We start from the raw sequence: 16,796 nt of genomic DNA, 5'->3' as shown, positions 1-16,796 counted from the left end.
GTTTTACTTGACTAAAACTCATTTTAATATATAAATGAGTCAAGCTCAAATTCGAGTTCAAACTCGATTCGATTAAAACTCATTTCAAACTAATAAATGAACAAAATCAACTTAAGTAAAAAAATGTGAATTAGAAATTCCTTAAATTTTGACTTAAATTTTAATGGTGTCCAAAAAAATAAAAATCCTTTTTGACCAATAGGGATACGACACGACATCAAAGGACAACTGTCCGCCCACCTCCAGCAAGTTCTGTAACAGAAATCCCTTTTTCAGCTCCTACGGCAAACGAATCTGCGCTGTCCGAACCAAAGCAAAGCTAGTCTCCGAGTTCACGTGCCAGCCCCACTCGCGCGGGTTCGAAACATCCACGGACTCGCTTCCTTCGTTCGACGCCTGCACTACACGGTGGCTCGCCGGCGCGTGATACGATCTCTGCTTTTCCTGCTAAAGTACTTGTTAGGGACGGCTTTTTGAGTCTTCACTCTCCATCAATGGCGGTGTCGTGACTACCTCTGCAACCATTTCTTTACCTGAACTGTCGGCAGTGGCTTATATATAAATCAGAAAGCAAAAGTGCAGGTACCGAAAAAAGGCCCTGAGAGTGGAGGAAATGCTGAAGCTTTTCAGACTTTATTTGTTCTTCTGCGGATTCGTTTTGTTATCGTCGCTCGTTCTCAGTGTATTAGGAAATATGTTTTCTGATTAATCATATTTCTTTTGTTTAACTTAAAAATAAAATTTCGTTGCAAAGTGGTACTTCTTGAGTTCTCTGATTTATTTATAGTGCTCAGTTTTTGTGATTCTTGTCATTTATAGGGGAAATTTCAGCAATTGTTCGTGATTATGCTTTGATTTTTTAACTGGGCCGTGTTGGGATCTGGAAGTAGTTCACTTGGGCTTGAGCTGCGAGTTTGGTCTGTCTTGAGGGTCTGTTTGGCTGCTGAGAAAACGTGGGAAATGTTGGAAGAAGTGCTTTGAATCCCGACGCTGTTATTAGTTGGGGCTAGCGGATTGAAAAGCAGAAGCCGTCGCTGGTCATAACTTGGCTTACTTTTGGTAAGTTTTTCATTTTACTGGTAGTTCAACTTACATGACACAAAAATTTTGACACTCTTCCTCTTACTAAACAGAGGATTGATTATTTTAAATAGATTATTTGTGGACAGGTTTTTTTTCTCTTGGTAATTATGGCAGTTTTGCATCTCTCCGTGGAATGAACATCTATGAAAACTAAGAATGCCTTAAAGCTCGGTTTGGTTGCTGAAAATGGAGGGAAGGAAAAGAAATTCATATTTTTGAGTTACAAAATTTATTTTCATTATTTTGGACCCAAGAAATGTAAGCAGCCTTTGGTCTTAATTGAGTTTGATAGTTTTCTGGGTGGGTAACAATCCTATTCAAATTGAGTAGGAAAGTATTAAGGCTGGAAGAGATCTCTAATTAAAAATGACAACCAAGCATATGAACAATAGTATTAGAAAAAGGCACTGTGGCATAAGCACAGGTGGTAAGGACTTGCATCTGATGGTTTTGGACAAAGGTGAAGTTTGGGCTTCGAACTCTACTGCGTGCAGCGCAAATCCGCGATTTACCTCCTACGTGTTGGTCGAGGGCATGGCTGGCGTAGGTGTGAGATTAGTCTGGTGCGTAAGCTTGGGACACCTGGTGACATAAAAAAAAAAAAAGTAGTATTAGAAAAAGAACCTTTTTTCTTTGTCTGTTGTTTCTAATACAGAATTTTTCATAGGTTCATGGCTGTCCTTTTCTCTCATATGTATTGTATTAACAAACTATATTTGGGTGCTTCACTCATTTCATAAAATGGAAAAAGGTTTTGGCCCTTGAAGTTGTCAAGTTTTGATTAATGTTTTACATGACAACCATAGTAAAGTAAAATGTGAATGGGTCCACACCGACTAAATGTTTGCCATTTGCTAAAATGAGTTATTGGTGTATGCATATTGCATCTCAACTTAGATGTGCACTTAGTTAGTTAAGTGCTATGCTATTCAGGTCAATTGCCTTGTATTGCGAAATTAGTAGGTGTATTCTAAAGGTATGCCATATGCATGATCTTGCAGTTTGATTTTTTTTGATGGCTTTGAATTTATGCTTAAGAATATGATTGTGTTTGTTGTAATATATTCCTCTAGGATGGCATTTTTGGTCTATTCCTTTGCTTTTTGTTTTCTTCATTTTCTCAATGACATGGAAACCCTGTCATTGCTTCTCTATCATCAAGCATGTGGAGTTAGGGAAGATCCTAAAGGCATAATCTCAACTGCTTGTGTGATATCTCTGATAAAAAAGATGGTTGTGTAATGACTTGAACTAGGGCATTCTTGCCAGAATGTGTTCCATTTGGTGTGAAATGGAAGCATAGGGTGTTCAAGGTATTAGCACCGAGCAATTTACCTTTTTCCTATATCAATTCTAGGGTTCCTGTAAGCGTGGATAAAAGCAAAACTGAATTTCTTATTAATCAAAAAATGGTGTGTGGGTTCAATGGTCCCAAACCCTAAAATTAAGCAAAAGGTCAGTAAAATTAGGCCACACCTAAAATCAAGTGGCCTACTTGTCATTAAACCTTCAGCCAACTCATAAAATCCCAAAATAAGATAAAATAAATAACAGATAAGATTACAACTATATTAAGTAGCCTAATGTTAGGCTCCCCCCTCCACCCCCAAACTTACGATAAACTTGTCCTCGAATTAAAGCTTAGATATATAGGAACAGATGGGGAATGATACTCAAAAGTGATTAGCAACATTGAAGGTTGTAAGATATGCAAATCCTCTGGCAAGTCCACCATGTAAGCATTGTGATTGATCTTCTATAAAATTGTGCAAGGTCTAGTCTTCTTTTGCTTCAACTTGTTAAAGGTACCTGCTACGGTCACTCTTAACGCATAAGTACTATCACTAGATCTCCTTCTTTAAAGACCTTCTTGCGACGGTCTTAGTCAATTGCTTCCTTGTGCTTCATTTTGGACCATTCTAGCTTTTCCTTGGGTTTGGATTGAATTGCCTAGATTCAATCAGCTGAATTCTTTGCAGCAATACTATACCACTAGATCTTTGGTATAAGGAACAGGATCCAAGGTATATTGTGGGGCCCTATGATGAACGATCTCAAATGGCATCTTTCCATAGATCTATTCACCATGTTATTATAGGCTAACTCAACTGTAGGAAGGCCATGATCCCATTGCTTTGGTCTACCATTGCCAAGAGTTTGTGACGGTGGAATGAACTACTATGCTATACTTCTTCCCAATTTGGAGCAATCACTATAAGTGAGTAGGGAACTTTTGACCTTGATCAAATGTGATTGACATGGGTACTCCACGTAGGCGGGCCACCTTGCGAAAGAATAAACTAGCTGCATGATACACATTTGATATCTTCGTACATGGTATGAAGCATGTCATCTTCATGTATCTGTCAACCACAACAAAAACAAACTCAATACCTTGTTGAGTTCATTGCAGACCCAACACAAAGGCCATGGAAATATCCTGCCAAGGTTTTGATGGTATGGGTAACATAACGACATGTAGAGCCTAGACGCTGAGATCGTCCCTTGGAATTCTTACAAATCACACACTATAGGACGTACTTGGTCATGTATCTTTTCAATTGAGTCCAAAAATAATGCTTTCACTAAAGCCACTGCTTATTGAGATCCAAGTGCCCATTGAAGCCCCACCTTTGGAGATCAGCTTCTCCTTTAGCAACCCATGAGGATGCATGGCTTGCTACCAAAGAACAAAGATTCTTCCTACAAGGTCATTGTTTGTGCTGGTTTAATGGAACTTATGCCTCCAATTTTGAAAATCCTTGTCTTATACATACAACTGTTTCAAGTAATAAGCCCACTACTTTTGTGTGCATAGTGAATAGTAGTCAAGCTTGCTGGCTAAGCACATCAGTCACGTCACTCTGATGGCCCAAGTTAGAACAAAATTGAATTGCTGCAAGTAGGAAACCCAGTGTAAGATTTTTTGAAGTATTTCAAAGCTTGGTGGTCGGTGTCGAGTACAAACTCCCGTTGCCCACTGTAATAAGTGCTACTCTAGTGTTTTTGATGGCTTTGAAAATTGTGTAGAACTTCAACTTGTAGGGCCACTTCTCGCCAGCTTCACACAACTTCTCATTGTAGAATGCCATTGGTGGGCCTTCTTGAGAAAGATCAGCACTAGCTCCCTCAATTGAAGCATCACATTCTAGCTCAAATACCTTCTCAAAGTTTGCATTACTAGAGTTGGAGCTACAAATATGTTTTCCTTTATCAAGGAAAAACTTGTGTCCTGCTCTTCCCTTCATTGGAACTTTCCCTCTTTGAGACACTCATAATTGGAGCCATGATTGAGCTGAAGCCTCTAATAAGTCAGTGGTAGAAGACTGCCTACCCATGGAAACTTCATAAACCACCCATGGAAACTTCATAAACCAATGTTTTGGGTGGGGCCAATCTTTGATTGCACAAACCTTGTCATCATCCACATTTATTCTTTCTACACTAATAACAAACTCTATGAAGAGTATCTTATGTGCAATGCAACTACATTTCTTTATGTTATTGTATAGCTTATTCTCCTATACTATGGTTAGTACTTCCCCATATGTGATGTAAATGGTCATCTTCACTTTGACTATAAATGAGAATATCATCAAAATAAAGTACACAAAATTTCCTAATGAAAGGTTTAAGAACCTTGCTCATCAGGCACATAAAAGTGCTAGGCACATTGAATAGTTTGAAGGGCATAACCAACCACTTGTATGACCCCTCCTTGGTTTTGAAGGCTGTATACCCACTTGCCTCCTTGCCTAATGTGAATTTGGTGATAACCACTTTGTAAGTCATAATTTTTTAACACCATGGAACATGCCAACATATCTAGCATGTCTTCTTGGCATTGAACGAGAAAATAGTGATTTTGTTGATTGCATGCTATCAACACGCATTCACTCACTACCATCCTACTTTGGGGTTAATAATGCATGCACTGCACAAGGGCTCATGCTCTTTTGAATCTTCCTGTGTTGAAAGTCAGTCCTCTATTGCATCTTATATGCTCATATGGTAGTGTGGTAGGGTTGGAAGATTGGCTCTAGGAACAAGATTGATTGTGGTGCTATGTATCCCACATGGGTGGTAACCTTGTAGGTAAAGCCATCTGACAATGCTTCCTTGAACTAATAAAGTTTGTACCATGGTTGGTACGCATCCTTGATAGTCTGCTCATCCTTTACCATGAAAGCATTACTCACTGGAGCATGTTTTACATCTACATGGACTATTGGACTTGGAATAATCAAGAATGTAGACTTTCCTTGGATTTGGTAGCCTTGGGGTGATTAGGATGAGTCATAGGGTTGAAGGTAATTCTTGTCTCACCCTTTGGAAGATTTTAAACACTATCCTTATCCTCGTGGTTAGAATTCAGGTCAAACTACCATGGTCATCCTAATAGTAGGAGACATACATCCATGTCCATGATATCACACAAAACCTCATCTCAATACTTCTCAATAGAAAAAGGAATTAAGCATTACTCGCGTACTTTGATCTTGCCAGCTGCCTTAATTCAATCAATCTTATATGGGATTGGATGGTTCTTAATTGGCAAAATTTTAGGACAATGTCTTTGGACACAATATTGTCGCTACTCCTGCTATATCTTATATGGGATTGGATGCTTCTCATTTGACAAAATTTTATGACAATGTCTTTGGACACAATATTCTTGCTACTGCTACTATTTGTGATGACATCATAGATATTCCACTTGATTTTGTTTTGTCCGAAAAATGCTGAGGGCATTGGGGCTCCTCCATCTCGAGTTAGCTAATAACGATCTTCTAACTATGAAGGAATACGATTCTCCTTCCCATCTTGTATATCATTTGGATAAAAAAATTCTAGCTGCTCATCTTTGCACTCAAGATCACTCTTTGGGTTGGGTTGTTCATGTACCACAACATTGACTTGCTTTGATTTCTTCCCTACCTCTGTTTGGGCAGTTGTTGGATTGATGCACGTACTTTTGACAGTGACAACATTTATCTGGTGACTAGCTTGGCATAAGGACTTCGTGGTTCTTCTTCCCATTTGGTTGGGATCCTAAGCCTGTTATCTTTTAGGTTGGGCCTCTGCAACTTGCCTTACTTTTGCTAGTGGTGTTTGCTACGCCACAAGTTGACTCAGGATAATGTACTGAGTTCATAATGGTGCCCTCTTCAATTGTATCTCTACCTTTTCTTTTGATAAATAAAGGGAATTTATTGAAAAGGCATCAAGGGGATGTCATCTCACTATAGAAAATCAACCATCTTGAGGGGTGTCACAAAGATCAAAGATTACATTAAAATCATTTACAACAATTCCATTATGCTGCCTGGCAATTGCCGTTAACCATAGCACTTTGCTTATCTGAAGCGTTGAGGTTGAGTTATTTAAACGCTTTCCTGTTCCTCTCTTTCCAAACACCAGAAAATTGCGTGGGGAATGAGAGACAAAGCCTTCCTCTTCTCTTTTGTTGCCCGAATCCATCTCTAGGCCTAGAGTTCCCCCCTAAGAGAGTTGGTGATAACCCACTGTTGTCCTATTAAATTCAAAGCCAATTTCCAAAGATTCTTGGTCCAAGTGCAATGAAGGAGGATATGCTCAATTGATTCAACTTCGACCATGGAAAGGGGGCATGTGTTAGCAATGGACAGCCCCCTTCTTTGCAAATTATCCAAAGTCAGGAGCTTAACATGAGCTGCCTCCGAAGCAGGGAAGGCAACTTTTGTGGGGCCAGCTGTCTTCCAATGAGTCCGGGGAAAATTATTACTATTCGACTCTGAAGGACAGAGTTTCTTGCAGAAAAATCTAATGATGAAGACCCCTTTCTTATCTAAGGTCCAAACTGGGCGATTTATGCTATTTTGGTGCTAGAAACTAGAAAGATAGATGAATAAGTCTGTAAGCTGGTGGAGTTCCCAATCTTCCACATTTCTAAGGAAGGGAATGTTCTAAAAGAATTCCTGATATGAGGTTTGGAGGTGCTGTTTGGTGCAGGAATTTTTATTGCAAGTCAAGTTGTAAATGGTTGGAAATAAGATGCTAACGATCTCCTGGTCGTGCCATATGTCATGCCAATTGTATGTATCACATACCTATTTTTGGCACATGACTGGCCATGACTCCATCTAAAATTTGATGGGGCCACTAGGCCTAGGCAAGAATTTATTTTGCTAATTCGTCATTTGGAAACAAGTTAGAAACCAAGTTAGAGTAAATATTTGTTGAAAACACACGATACATATATATATTTCATAAGGTAACTAAGAATGTTTTAGTTATACTTTCAGTTACGGGCTCTTTACATTTGGTTGTGCTTTACGTACAACATTTTTCACCCTTCCTAGTCTACATACATAATTGCCAATAGTAAACATGCTTAGTATCCCTATTGTATTCTTGCCAACCTGTAATAAATGTCAAAATGCTAGTCTCTTGGAGAATTTAACAAGTGGAGCTCTCCTTCAGTTCGAACCTGAATTTATCAAGGAATCGGGTGAGCAACCACAAGCTCAATAGATATTCTTAATTCCCCCTTATTCGAATAGGGATTTCAATACTTAACACATGATTTCTTACATGTGTGCATAATCATAAGGTGCATGAACACACTCTTTATTCAAAACACTATGTAGGACACACTTTTTATTCTAAGCTTGAATGCACACAGTTTTTGCTGTCCCAACTAAGTACACAGTTTATCTCAAACAAGTGCCAAATTCTAGCTTGGCCAACCATGCTTAATGCGGAAATTCCCTCTGGAGGTTTAGTGTCTTTCACCCATGGGAGACACAATCCCTACTTGCTCAAATTCAAACAATATAACAACCACAAAAACACATGGTGCCAGCTATTTCACATAACATGAATTCAACATATGCATACACAAGCTTTTTTGTAGCAAGTATAACAATCATCCTTACAAGGTGAATATCTACCACATGAAAATTTCCCACTAAACAAGATTTGCAGTTATGATAACCAAAGAAAACATATAGGCAGTCATATCAAAGTAATTAGAAATAACAAGCTTATATCTCCCCTACTAGAATTCAACTCTATGCAAGTTTCTATCCTTATTTCCTTTGAATACCCAAAATCCCTCTGTGAATAAATGAAAATTAAAAACAACTATTTTGATTTTTGGTTTCTTCAAACTTAGTATAAGATTCCCTCTGAATTTCCTATATTTTCTCCTGATTTCCTCTGAATTTCCTTGATTTTATACAGAGTTCTCTCTCTCTCTCTCTGTCTCTTTCTAGAACTAGGGTTTGCGACAAGAGTTTGTGGTATTTTCTTTTATGTGTTGAGGCTGCTCTGCATGGCTACAGCAGCTGCTTGCCAAGTGTCTTCTTCTAGGCTGGAAACGTGGCAGGACCGCAGCAGCTGGTGACAAGAAGGATCCTGCAGTGCGGCCATCTGTGTGCTAGGTGTCGTCTGCTGGTTTTCAGAGCTGCTAGGCGGCTGCTGCTGGTTTGTAGTGCTGGCAGGTGTCACACCTGGTTTCAGCAGGCCCTATCCTATTCTTTTTTCTCTTTCTGTCCCAACTCTTAGGTTATTTATGTTTGTTAAAGCTTGATATACATTGCTGGCCCACAACCTAACTGCTTAAGCTTTAAGGTAAAGTGGTAACCTAGCATGGTATCAGAGCAGGATATCAGGAGGTCCTGAGTTTTACTCTTGTTGCCTGTATTTATTGTCTGGTGTTTAAAAAATTATTACATTCCCTGTAATGGGTGTTCTCAATCGTGTGTGTATCTCTTCACATGCTGTCGGGCTACACGTGCGGAGGAGTGTTAAAGCTTGATATACGTTGTTGGCCCACAACTTAACAGCTTAAGCTTTTAGGTAAAGTGGTAACCTAACAATGTTTTAGCATATACCTCATTATTTTCTTTCATCTAAGCTCCTCTTACCACTAATAAGTCAAATGGAATTTCCAATCTCAGTTGTTAATGGTTATTTAGTCATTTAGCATTATTATTAATTGTTAGAGTTTGGTTTGTAATAAGTGTAAGTTAGTAAGGGTATTATGGTCATTCCAATTGTACTTGACATATATTATAAATACAGGGAAAGATCTATCATTGAGTTTAGGTCTTCCATTGTACCCAATTATTCAACATGGTATCAGAGCATGATTCTGAAACCTAAACCCCAAGTGTTACCACCACCATCAAACCGAAGCCTGAAACCCAAAATCCGCTGCATGTCTACCATCATAGAAGATTTTTCAGCAATACTATAACCCTACAAAACAGCCAGCAGCAGCTGCAGAAAGTCAGACCAGTCGCTGGAATTTTCTGGGTGACACTGCCAGTTTGAGAACATCAAATCCTCTATAGACTTGTCCAAACCAACACCATAGTCACCCACAGACACTGCCGACCTCCCCCACTGAAATCCCACCTCCAGGCAGTGTCCCATGCGCCCTCACGCATCCAGTGTCCCATGTGCCCTCACGCGCTGGATGAAGGCTGCCAGGGCCAATCCCACGTGCCGGCCTGTGAAGCCGCCTTTCAGGCATGGTTTTGACCTGAAATGATCCGGCAGTGATCCAATCTCTCTATTAACATGTTTTTGGAGTTTTTCGTGATGTTTTTTGCCCAAAGATCTCACTTTTTTAATTGCTCAAGTGTGGCACCAAGGAAGTTGTTTGATGCTTCGTGAAGCTGTTATCAATGGTTATTGAGTTTATTGGGTCTGAAACAGTGGGATTTTCTGTGTTTTTGATTCAGTGATCTAATTTTTTTTATATATAAAAAGATAATGCTGTTGGACATGTGTTTTGCTCAAAGATCCAATCTTTTTTTAACCATGCACTCGTGGTAATTCGTCAGTTGTTGTTCAGTGTTAGTAACAGTCATTGGTGACTTTCTTGGAGCAATGATAGTGCTTATAAGCTGTTTTTTGTGTGGCTACGACAGTGTTATATAAGTTAGTTGGTGATTTCTCTATGTTAGTTTCAGTGGTTCACTTCTCCAATTGTTTCAGTGCTGTGGGTTTTCTTGGGGTTGTGTTTGAGTTTCTTGGTGCTGTGGCAGTCTTGTACTGATTTATTTGCGACTTGTTCATGGTTGGTCATCTTCTTCATGGTTGTTTCGATTGTTCCAACAATTAATCCTATGGTCATTGGTCTGAGTTTGTGAATGTTGGGATGGAGTTTGCAAATCCCAAAAGTATGGTTCCTTAGTTAATCACTTGTTTGAGTGAACCGCGTGCTGTGTCTATATCAGAGGAGGAGTATTCAAGGTTGCTACAGTATCAATCATCTTACCAAGCATCATCTCACATTGCGTTGCCTAGAAAGGTAATCCTACAATCTGTATGTAGGGGTGGCAAAACGGGTTGAAACCCGACGGGTGACCTGCCCGTTTAAACCTGGTTTGGGTTTAATACAAGCCGATCCGTTTATAAATGAGTCAACCTGGACCCGACTCGTTTATTAAACGGATTAAGCGGGTGACCTGTTTTGCCACCCCTACCTTCGAAGATATGTAATAGTCAAGTCCAATCAAGTAGCCTCTGAACCCTAAAAACACTTCCGTGATCTGCACTCATAACCAGTGTTTTAAAAGATGAAGGCGTAAGGCGAGGCGTTTTACCCTCCGCAAGGCGAGGCGTGGCGTAAGCCTTTTGGGACTCTATTTTTTAAAATAATTAATAAATAAAAAATTATATATATAGTATTAAAATGAGAAAAATGTTAGAATAATGGAAAAAAAATAGCATTCATAATTCTTAAGTATCATATAGGTCAATTTTAGCTAACAAACTCAAACAATGCATGTTAAAAATAAGCCATAAGTTTCAAAAAGAAGAGAAAAAGCCAAATTACAACATCACAATATCTCATCATCCAAGATTCTAATTTCTAAGATTCTAGTAAATCTTAATCAACAAAGTTAAGAGGGAACTATCAAGATCTTCATCAATGTCCTTATCTTCATCAACGTCCTCATCTTCATCATAATAAATAGGAGTTCTTCCAGTAATAATTTTTCTCCCACTTCAACATCATTGTCTTCCTTAATTGTTTCCAATGTTGGCCCCTTGCCTTTCTCTTGAGTGCCTACAAATTCAATAAAGCTATAGGTTAGGAGTTAGGAGAATTGGAGAATTATAAATTAGTAGATTAAAAAATGACTATTGATATGTATGCACTCAAGTTCTCACAATAATCACTAATCTTCCCTTTTTATAGGAAGATTAGAATGCGAGCTACCAGAAGCTAGTGTTGCTTGAGCATCATCTCCTTCAAGAGGTACCATGGGCGAAGCTCTAACAGCATCAACATCTAGGACATCATCAACCCAAGAAGTATCTTTTGGGAGGATAGGTTCTTCCTTCTCTGTGATCCATTCATCATCTGAAGCGACTTCTGGCACCAATATTGGATCATAATTTTGTCTTCTTCTTGTAGCTATCTCCCTCAGTTTAGTGTTGTACTTGACATAAACTAGAGCATTCAATCTCTTGTGCTCTAATCTATTCCTCTTTTTCATATGAATCTGCTCAAATGTACTCCAATCCCTCTCACATCCACTAGCACTACATGTCAGGCTAAGAACACGAATAGCAAAATTCATCAATTCTGGGGTTTTTGTCCCAAAACGCTTCCACCAATTAGCTACAAATAAAAAAGAACATGTTTAAGTTCCAAGTTATAAGAAGAAACAAGGATAAAGTACTACTAATTAACTATTTTTTACTGAAATATTATTTTTACCTTGACTTCTCAACATTCTGGAGTCAACAGCCACTCGAGTCCCAAAATACCCTCGTGCATTATCAAACAAATCCAATTGGATGTCTGCAGCTAGCCTCTCCTCATATGTCCACATTCTATCCATGCATTCAAATAGTCCTTTCTTCACTTCTTCACAATCAGAGAAGTTCTCTTTGTAACGCAATTGGGGATTTAAATAATATCCTGCAGCATGTAAAGGGTGATGAAGTTGTGGAGTCCATCTGTCATCTATTTTTCTCCAAATAGGTCCATACTTTTTCTCATTTCTAGAAAAATTTGCAGCAATTTTTTCTTTCGCCGAATCCATCATCTCATAGAGAAACCCCATGACTGGTATTTCCTTAGAATCAACTTCCCTTAGAACACACACAAGAGGGACAACACTCTTGATAACATAGGCCACGTGAGGCCAAAAATGTTGGTCAAATAAAACTATTGAGTGAGTCCTTATACCTTCATGCATTTTTGCATATGTATTAGTACACCACACCTCTGAAGAGAACATAGATTGAAGGCCTTGCTTTTGTTTGTAAATGCTCTGAAGTGTCAAACAATGTGCAACACATGGAGTCCAATAGAGCTTCTCCCTCTTTTCCATAAGCTTTTTTCAACCATTTATCATGTTCTTCGCATTATCAGTTATCACCTGCACAACATTTTCCTCACCAACTTCCTCAACCACCTCATCCATATACTTAAACAACATATCACCATTTTTTTATAGAATCAGAAGCATCAATGGATTTTAAAAACCATGTACCAGCAAAACTTTTCACAAGGAAATTAATCAAGACCCTTGAACACCCATCCATCCATCCATCAATCATGATAGAACATCTATATTCCTTCCAAGCTTTTTTGTGGTCTTTCAACATGCTATCGATGTCTTTCACTTCATATTTAAGGATCCACGTCCTTATCTCATGCATAGATGGAGGCTTGAAACCTGGCCCATAATTAGCAATTCCATCCACCATAACATGCCAATATATGTCAGCCATCAAATTTAATGGTAAAGAATTATTGAACGCACAACGGCAAACTTTCCTACACACTTCATTTCTTTCTTCCTTCTTCCATTTTGAGTTTAGAATGGATTGTTTGGTCTATGAAAATGAAAACTTATCCATAGGACCTGTAGCCCTAGGAGTATGGCCACTTCCACTATTTTGCTGCTCAAAATCTCCAACATTAGACCTAGCACTTTGACTCCCTCCTCCTGGACCCTGCCCAATCTCTTCAAGAAGTTCATTTCTTTTACCCTTATCTTCTCGAAATTTTTCAAGAGCATTCTCACACTCATCACTCACTTTTTAAGGGACTTTTGGACAAGGTTTCATTCCCTTTCTTGTACCAACCAAATGATGTTTAAACCTTGTGACAGTCCCACTACAATGTTGATCACAAAATTTGCATCTAAAATATTTTTCTCCTTCAACTTCTTTTATGTATTTCCAAGCAAACTCTTTTTTTTTTACCCTTGGAATCAGCTTCAGACATTTCAACAGCTGTAGCAAGATTTAATTTAAGCAATTAAAATATGAAACAAAAACCTGAGAGACAAACTCAGACCTGTCGGATAGATGCTTCGAGAGAGAGAGAGAGTAGAGCAAAGGTTTTAAGAGAGAGAGAGAGCAAACACTGAGAGAGAGAGAAAGCAGAGGCTTCGAGAGAGAGCAGATGCTTCAAGAGAGAGAGCAGAGGCTTCGTTGAGCTTCGTCCAAGCTTCGAGAGGGAGCAGAGGCTTCATCGAGGCTTCGTGGGAGAGTAGAGGCTTCGTCGAGCTTCGTCTAGGATTCGAAAGAGAGCGTAAAGGCTTTGCCGAGCTTCGTCATGTCCTTGAAAGAGAGAGCAGAGGCTTCGTTGAGCTTCGTCGAGTCCTTGACAGAGAGAGCAGAGGCTTCGAGAGGGAGCACAGGCTTCGTTGAGGCTTCGAGAGAGAGCAGAGGCTTCATCGAGCTTCGTCCAGGCTTCGAAGAGAGAGCAAAGGCTTTGCCAAACTTTGGCGACAGAGCAGAGGAGAAAAGCTTCGCAGGAGAGAGAGGGAGGATAGAGTTTCTATTTTGGGTTTGGAGTCTTTGGACTTATAAAATTGTGTTTTAACCCAGGATATCGAAAGGCGTACGCCTTTCTTATGAGGTGTGAAAAGGCGTCGTTTTTTGGCTGAGGCGTATGCATTTGTCGAGTTTCGCCTTTGCACATATGCCTTGGTGCGTTTTTCTCCCAAAACGCCCTGAGGAGGCGCGCCCTGAAAACGCCTTTAGAAACATTGCTCATAACAGTGACGCACAAGTCCAATCAAGCACAAGTGGTTCTGATCAGTGATTTTAAAGGCGTTTTTGAAGCACGCCTTGAGGCGTTTTAGGGCAAAAACGCACCAAGGTGTAAGTGAAAAGGCGCAACTCTGTAAAAGCGTATGCATCAGGTAAAAAGGCGTACGCATTAGACAAAAATTCTCGCTTTTTTACGCCTCAGTCTTGAGGCGTACGTCTTTCGGTATTGCACTGAAACCCTATCCTTCCTCTCTCTCCCGTGAAGCTTCTTCTCCTTTGCTCTGTCGATGAAGCCTGACGAAGCCTGTGCTCTCTCTTTGAAGCCTCAACGAAGCTTGACGAAGCCATTGCTCTCTGTCGAAGCCTCGACGAAGCCTCTGCTCAAAGCTCAAAGCTCGAATCCTCTGCTCTCTCTCTCAAAGTCTTTGTCTGACGGGTCTGACCATATTATTTTTACAATCAACCAGAGTTGACTAAATTAATATTAAAAATTATTCCCATTTGCTCATGAAAGTTGGGTTCAAGGCTGGAGAAGTTTCAGGCATCTCCCAAATAGCCCCTTAATAGGATGGAGAAATTTGTAATTTGGTTTTTTCTCTTCTGTTTGAAAACTTATGGCTTATTTTTAGTACTTAAGAATTATGTTTTTATTTTTTTCTTTATTATTCTAACATTTTTCTCATTTTTATACTGTATATAAATTATTTATTCATTAATTATTTTAAAAAATACAATCTCAAAATGCTTACGCCTCAACGCCTTGAGGCTTACGCCTTGCCTCGCAGAGGGTAAAACGCCTCGCTTTTTAAAACACTGGTTTAGATCAACAACGCACACCACGCATGAATGGTTCAAATCAACCCGTCATCCCAGGGACCGAACTTGTAGAGGTCGACCTCGGCGATGATGGCGATAGGGAGAGGAGCAGAGGAGGCCTTATTCTTGAGGTAGTGAATGACGAGCTCTTTGTCGGTGGGTGGAACTGAAATCCCAGTGGGAACTGTGGCTGTTGCGATCCCGTCGACGAGTCCGTGCTCCATTATTCAATTAACACCTCCATTGGTGTTGATTCCAAATGAAAGGGTGTCTGTCACTTTATTTGTCTCTCTTGAAATTTGAGATTCGATGATGATCTGATTCGGAGAGAGCGAGTGAAGGAAGAAGACGAAGAGATAACAGAGTGGAGCAGGTGCCGAAAATGTTAATTCATGATGGCGTTCTTCGATTTGCCGCCGGCCGGTTTCTCCATTGATGAATTCCCCATTAATGCCTTGCTTCATAGAATTATTGAACTTTTTATTCCTCGATCTCTGTGTAACGCTCCGAACCCTTAAACTCGGTCCGGTGCATTATTCTTGAAAATCCTGATAATCCATAAATAAATACATACATACGCAGCGGAAAACATGACTATGATCCTCAATCATAAAATTAATACCAGAGTTTACTATTTCTATCCATAATCCATAATAACCATTTGTCATCTGTATTCTCATATATACACGTATCTTCAAAAACATTCAGTATTCAAAAACACTAGTATGTTCCACAACCATCCATAAAATTCAGAAGACTTAAAACATAAAACATAAAACATAACTTATATACCTCCCATAATATCATCATAATGTTTATACCCCTTCTCTCTTCCTATAACCCCAAAAATGCTATCAACCTCGAGCTCTCTAAGCTCGATCATGCGGAGGTCCTGAAAAAGATAAATTTGTATTCGAGTGTGACACATCTCAGTAAGGGAAGAAATAATATATATTAAAACAGCGTGTGGTCAACAAGAGTTTATAATCATCATTTTAATATCATTTGCAAACCATTAACAAAAATTCTTAAAACCATTTTCTGATCCTATTCAAACACATGCAAAATATTTACCCACGAGATTATCCAAGGATAGGGGTGATTACCCGCCCATACAAGTAGAACCACTCTGCTTTGATAGATTAGGCAACCCAAAGGTTACAATTGAAACATACCAGGGCACTCACCTTACTTAGTAAACACTCAAGTGTTAGATTAATCTCGTACTCACACAATTCATACAAAAGTTAGTAGCGAAGGCCCCCAAGAATAGGGAAATCTACCCGCCTATACAAATAGTTTCCCTCTGCCCTAGTGCGTTATGTAGCCTATTGCTACATTTGGTACTACTAGTGCACTCGCCTTTCTCAGCAAGCTCTCAGGCGAAGAGTTTGCCCCGTGCTAACGTAACATGTTCTATTAGCATAAATACTTGATAATACCATAATACATTATTCTCTCTATCGTTATTCAACCATCCATAACTGTTTATGTTCATAACTTTAGCATTTCATAACATTTCACTTTACGTAACCTTTCACATTTTACATCGTTCCCATTTCATATTTCATATCCATTTTATTTACATTTCCATTTCATTTCATTTATTCGTACTACAACTCCTTTTAGCTGTACATCAGTTAGTCCACATAGATATGCGCTAAAATCTGCTAACACAACTCCTTTTAGCTATCATTGTATTCATGGTTGCACTATCAAACACAAACAACGTAATCCTTATAACATTTCATTATCAATGCATTTCTTACAGAGTCTGCATCTTATACATATAACATACGTTTGCACTGCATTACCATCTACTCATGCCACACAATTTTGCTGTAAAATTCATACATTGCGTGTAAAATAAGCCAACCAAC

General features: G+C 39.1%; 2 protein-coding genes across 3 annotated transcripts in view; one reads left to right on the top strand and one right to left on the bottom strand.

The window, feature by feature from the left end:
* The first annotated feature begins 247 nt into the window (after positions 1-247).
* Positions 248-16,796, top strand: part of LOC131159735 (TOM1-like protein 5) — an 83,972-nt gene continuing 67,423 nt past the window's right edge. The window contains exons 1-2 of one of the 2 annotated variants that reach the window (XM_058114877.1): positions 248-582; positions 820-1,059. The gene's annotated coding sequence lies outside the window, so the exon portion shown is untranslated. Of the gene's footprint in view, positions 683-819; positions 1,060-16,796 lie in introns of both variants that reach the window. The other variant, XM_058114876.1, reaches the window with a different exon arrangement.
* On the bottom strand, positions 9,446-12,155 carry LOC131160033 (uncharacterized). Its single transcript, XM_058115319.1, has 4 exons — positions 11,807-12,155; positions 11,303-11,707; positions 11,088-11,149; positions 9,446-9,613 (listed from the first exon to the last, which is right to left on the bottom strand). The coding sequence occupies exons 1-4, from the start codon at positions 12,153-12,155 to the stop codon at positions 9,446-9,448; spliced, it is 984 nt and encodes a 327-aa protein (XP_057971302.1).

Source organism: Malania oleifera, chromosome 7 (genome assembly GCF_029873635.1).
Source record: "Malania oleifera isolate guangnan ecotype guangnan chromosome 7, ASM2987363v1, whole genome shotgun sequence".
In the NCBI taxonomy this organism is placed as follows: Eukaryota; Viridiplantae; Streptophyta; class Magnoliopsida; order Santalales; family Ximeniaceae; genus Malania; species Malania oleifera.
The sequence above is the reverse complement of the archived record's forward strand: the minus strand, read 5'-3'. Positions and strand labels throughout refer to the sequence as shown.

Excerpts from the sequence above, each read along its gene's own strand:
- LOC131160033 (XM_058115319.1), bottom strand. The coding sequence starts at position 12,155 with ATGGGGTTTCTCTATGAGATGATGGATTCGGCGAAAGAAAAAATTGCT. Across the intron at positions 11,708-11,806 it reads CAGAATGTTGAGAAGTCAAG|CTAATTGGTGGAAGCGTTTT; the intron begins GTAAAAATAATA and ends TTTTATTTGTAG. Across the intron at positions 11,150-11,302 it reads TCAAGCAACACTAGCTTCTG|GCACTCAAGAGAAAGGCAAG; the intron begins GTAGCTCGCATT and ends TTGAATTTGTAG.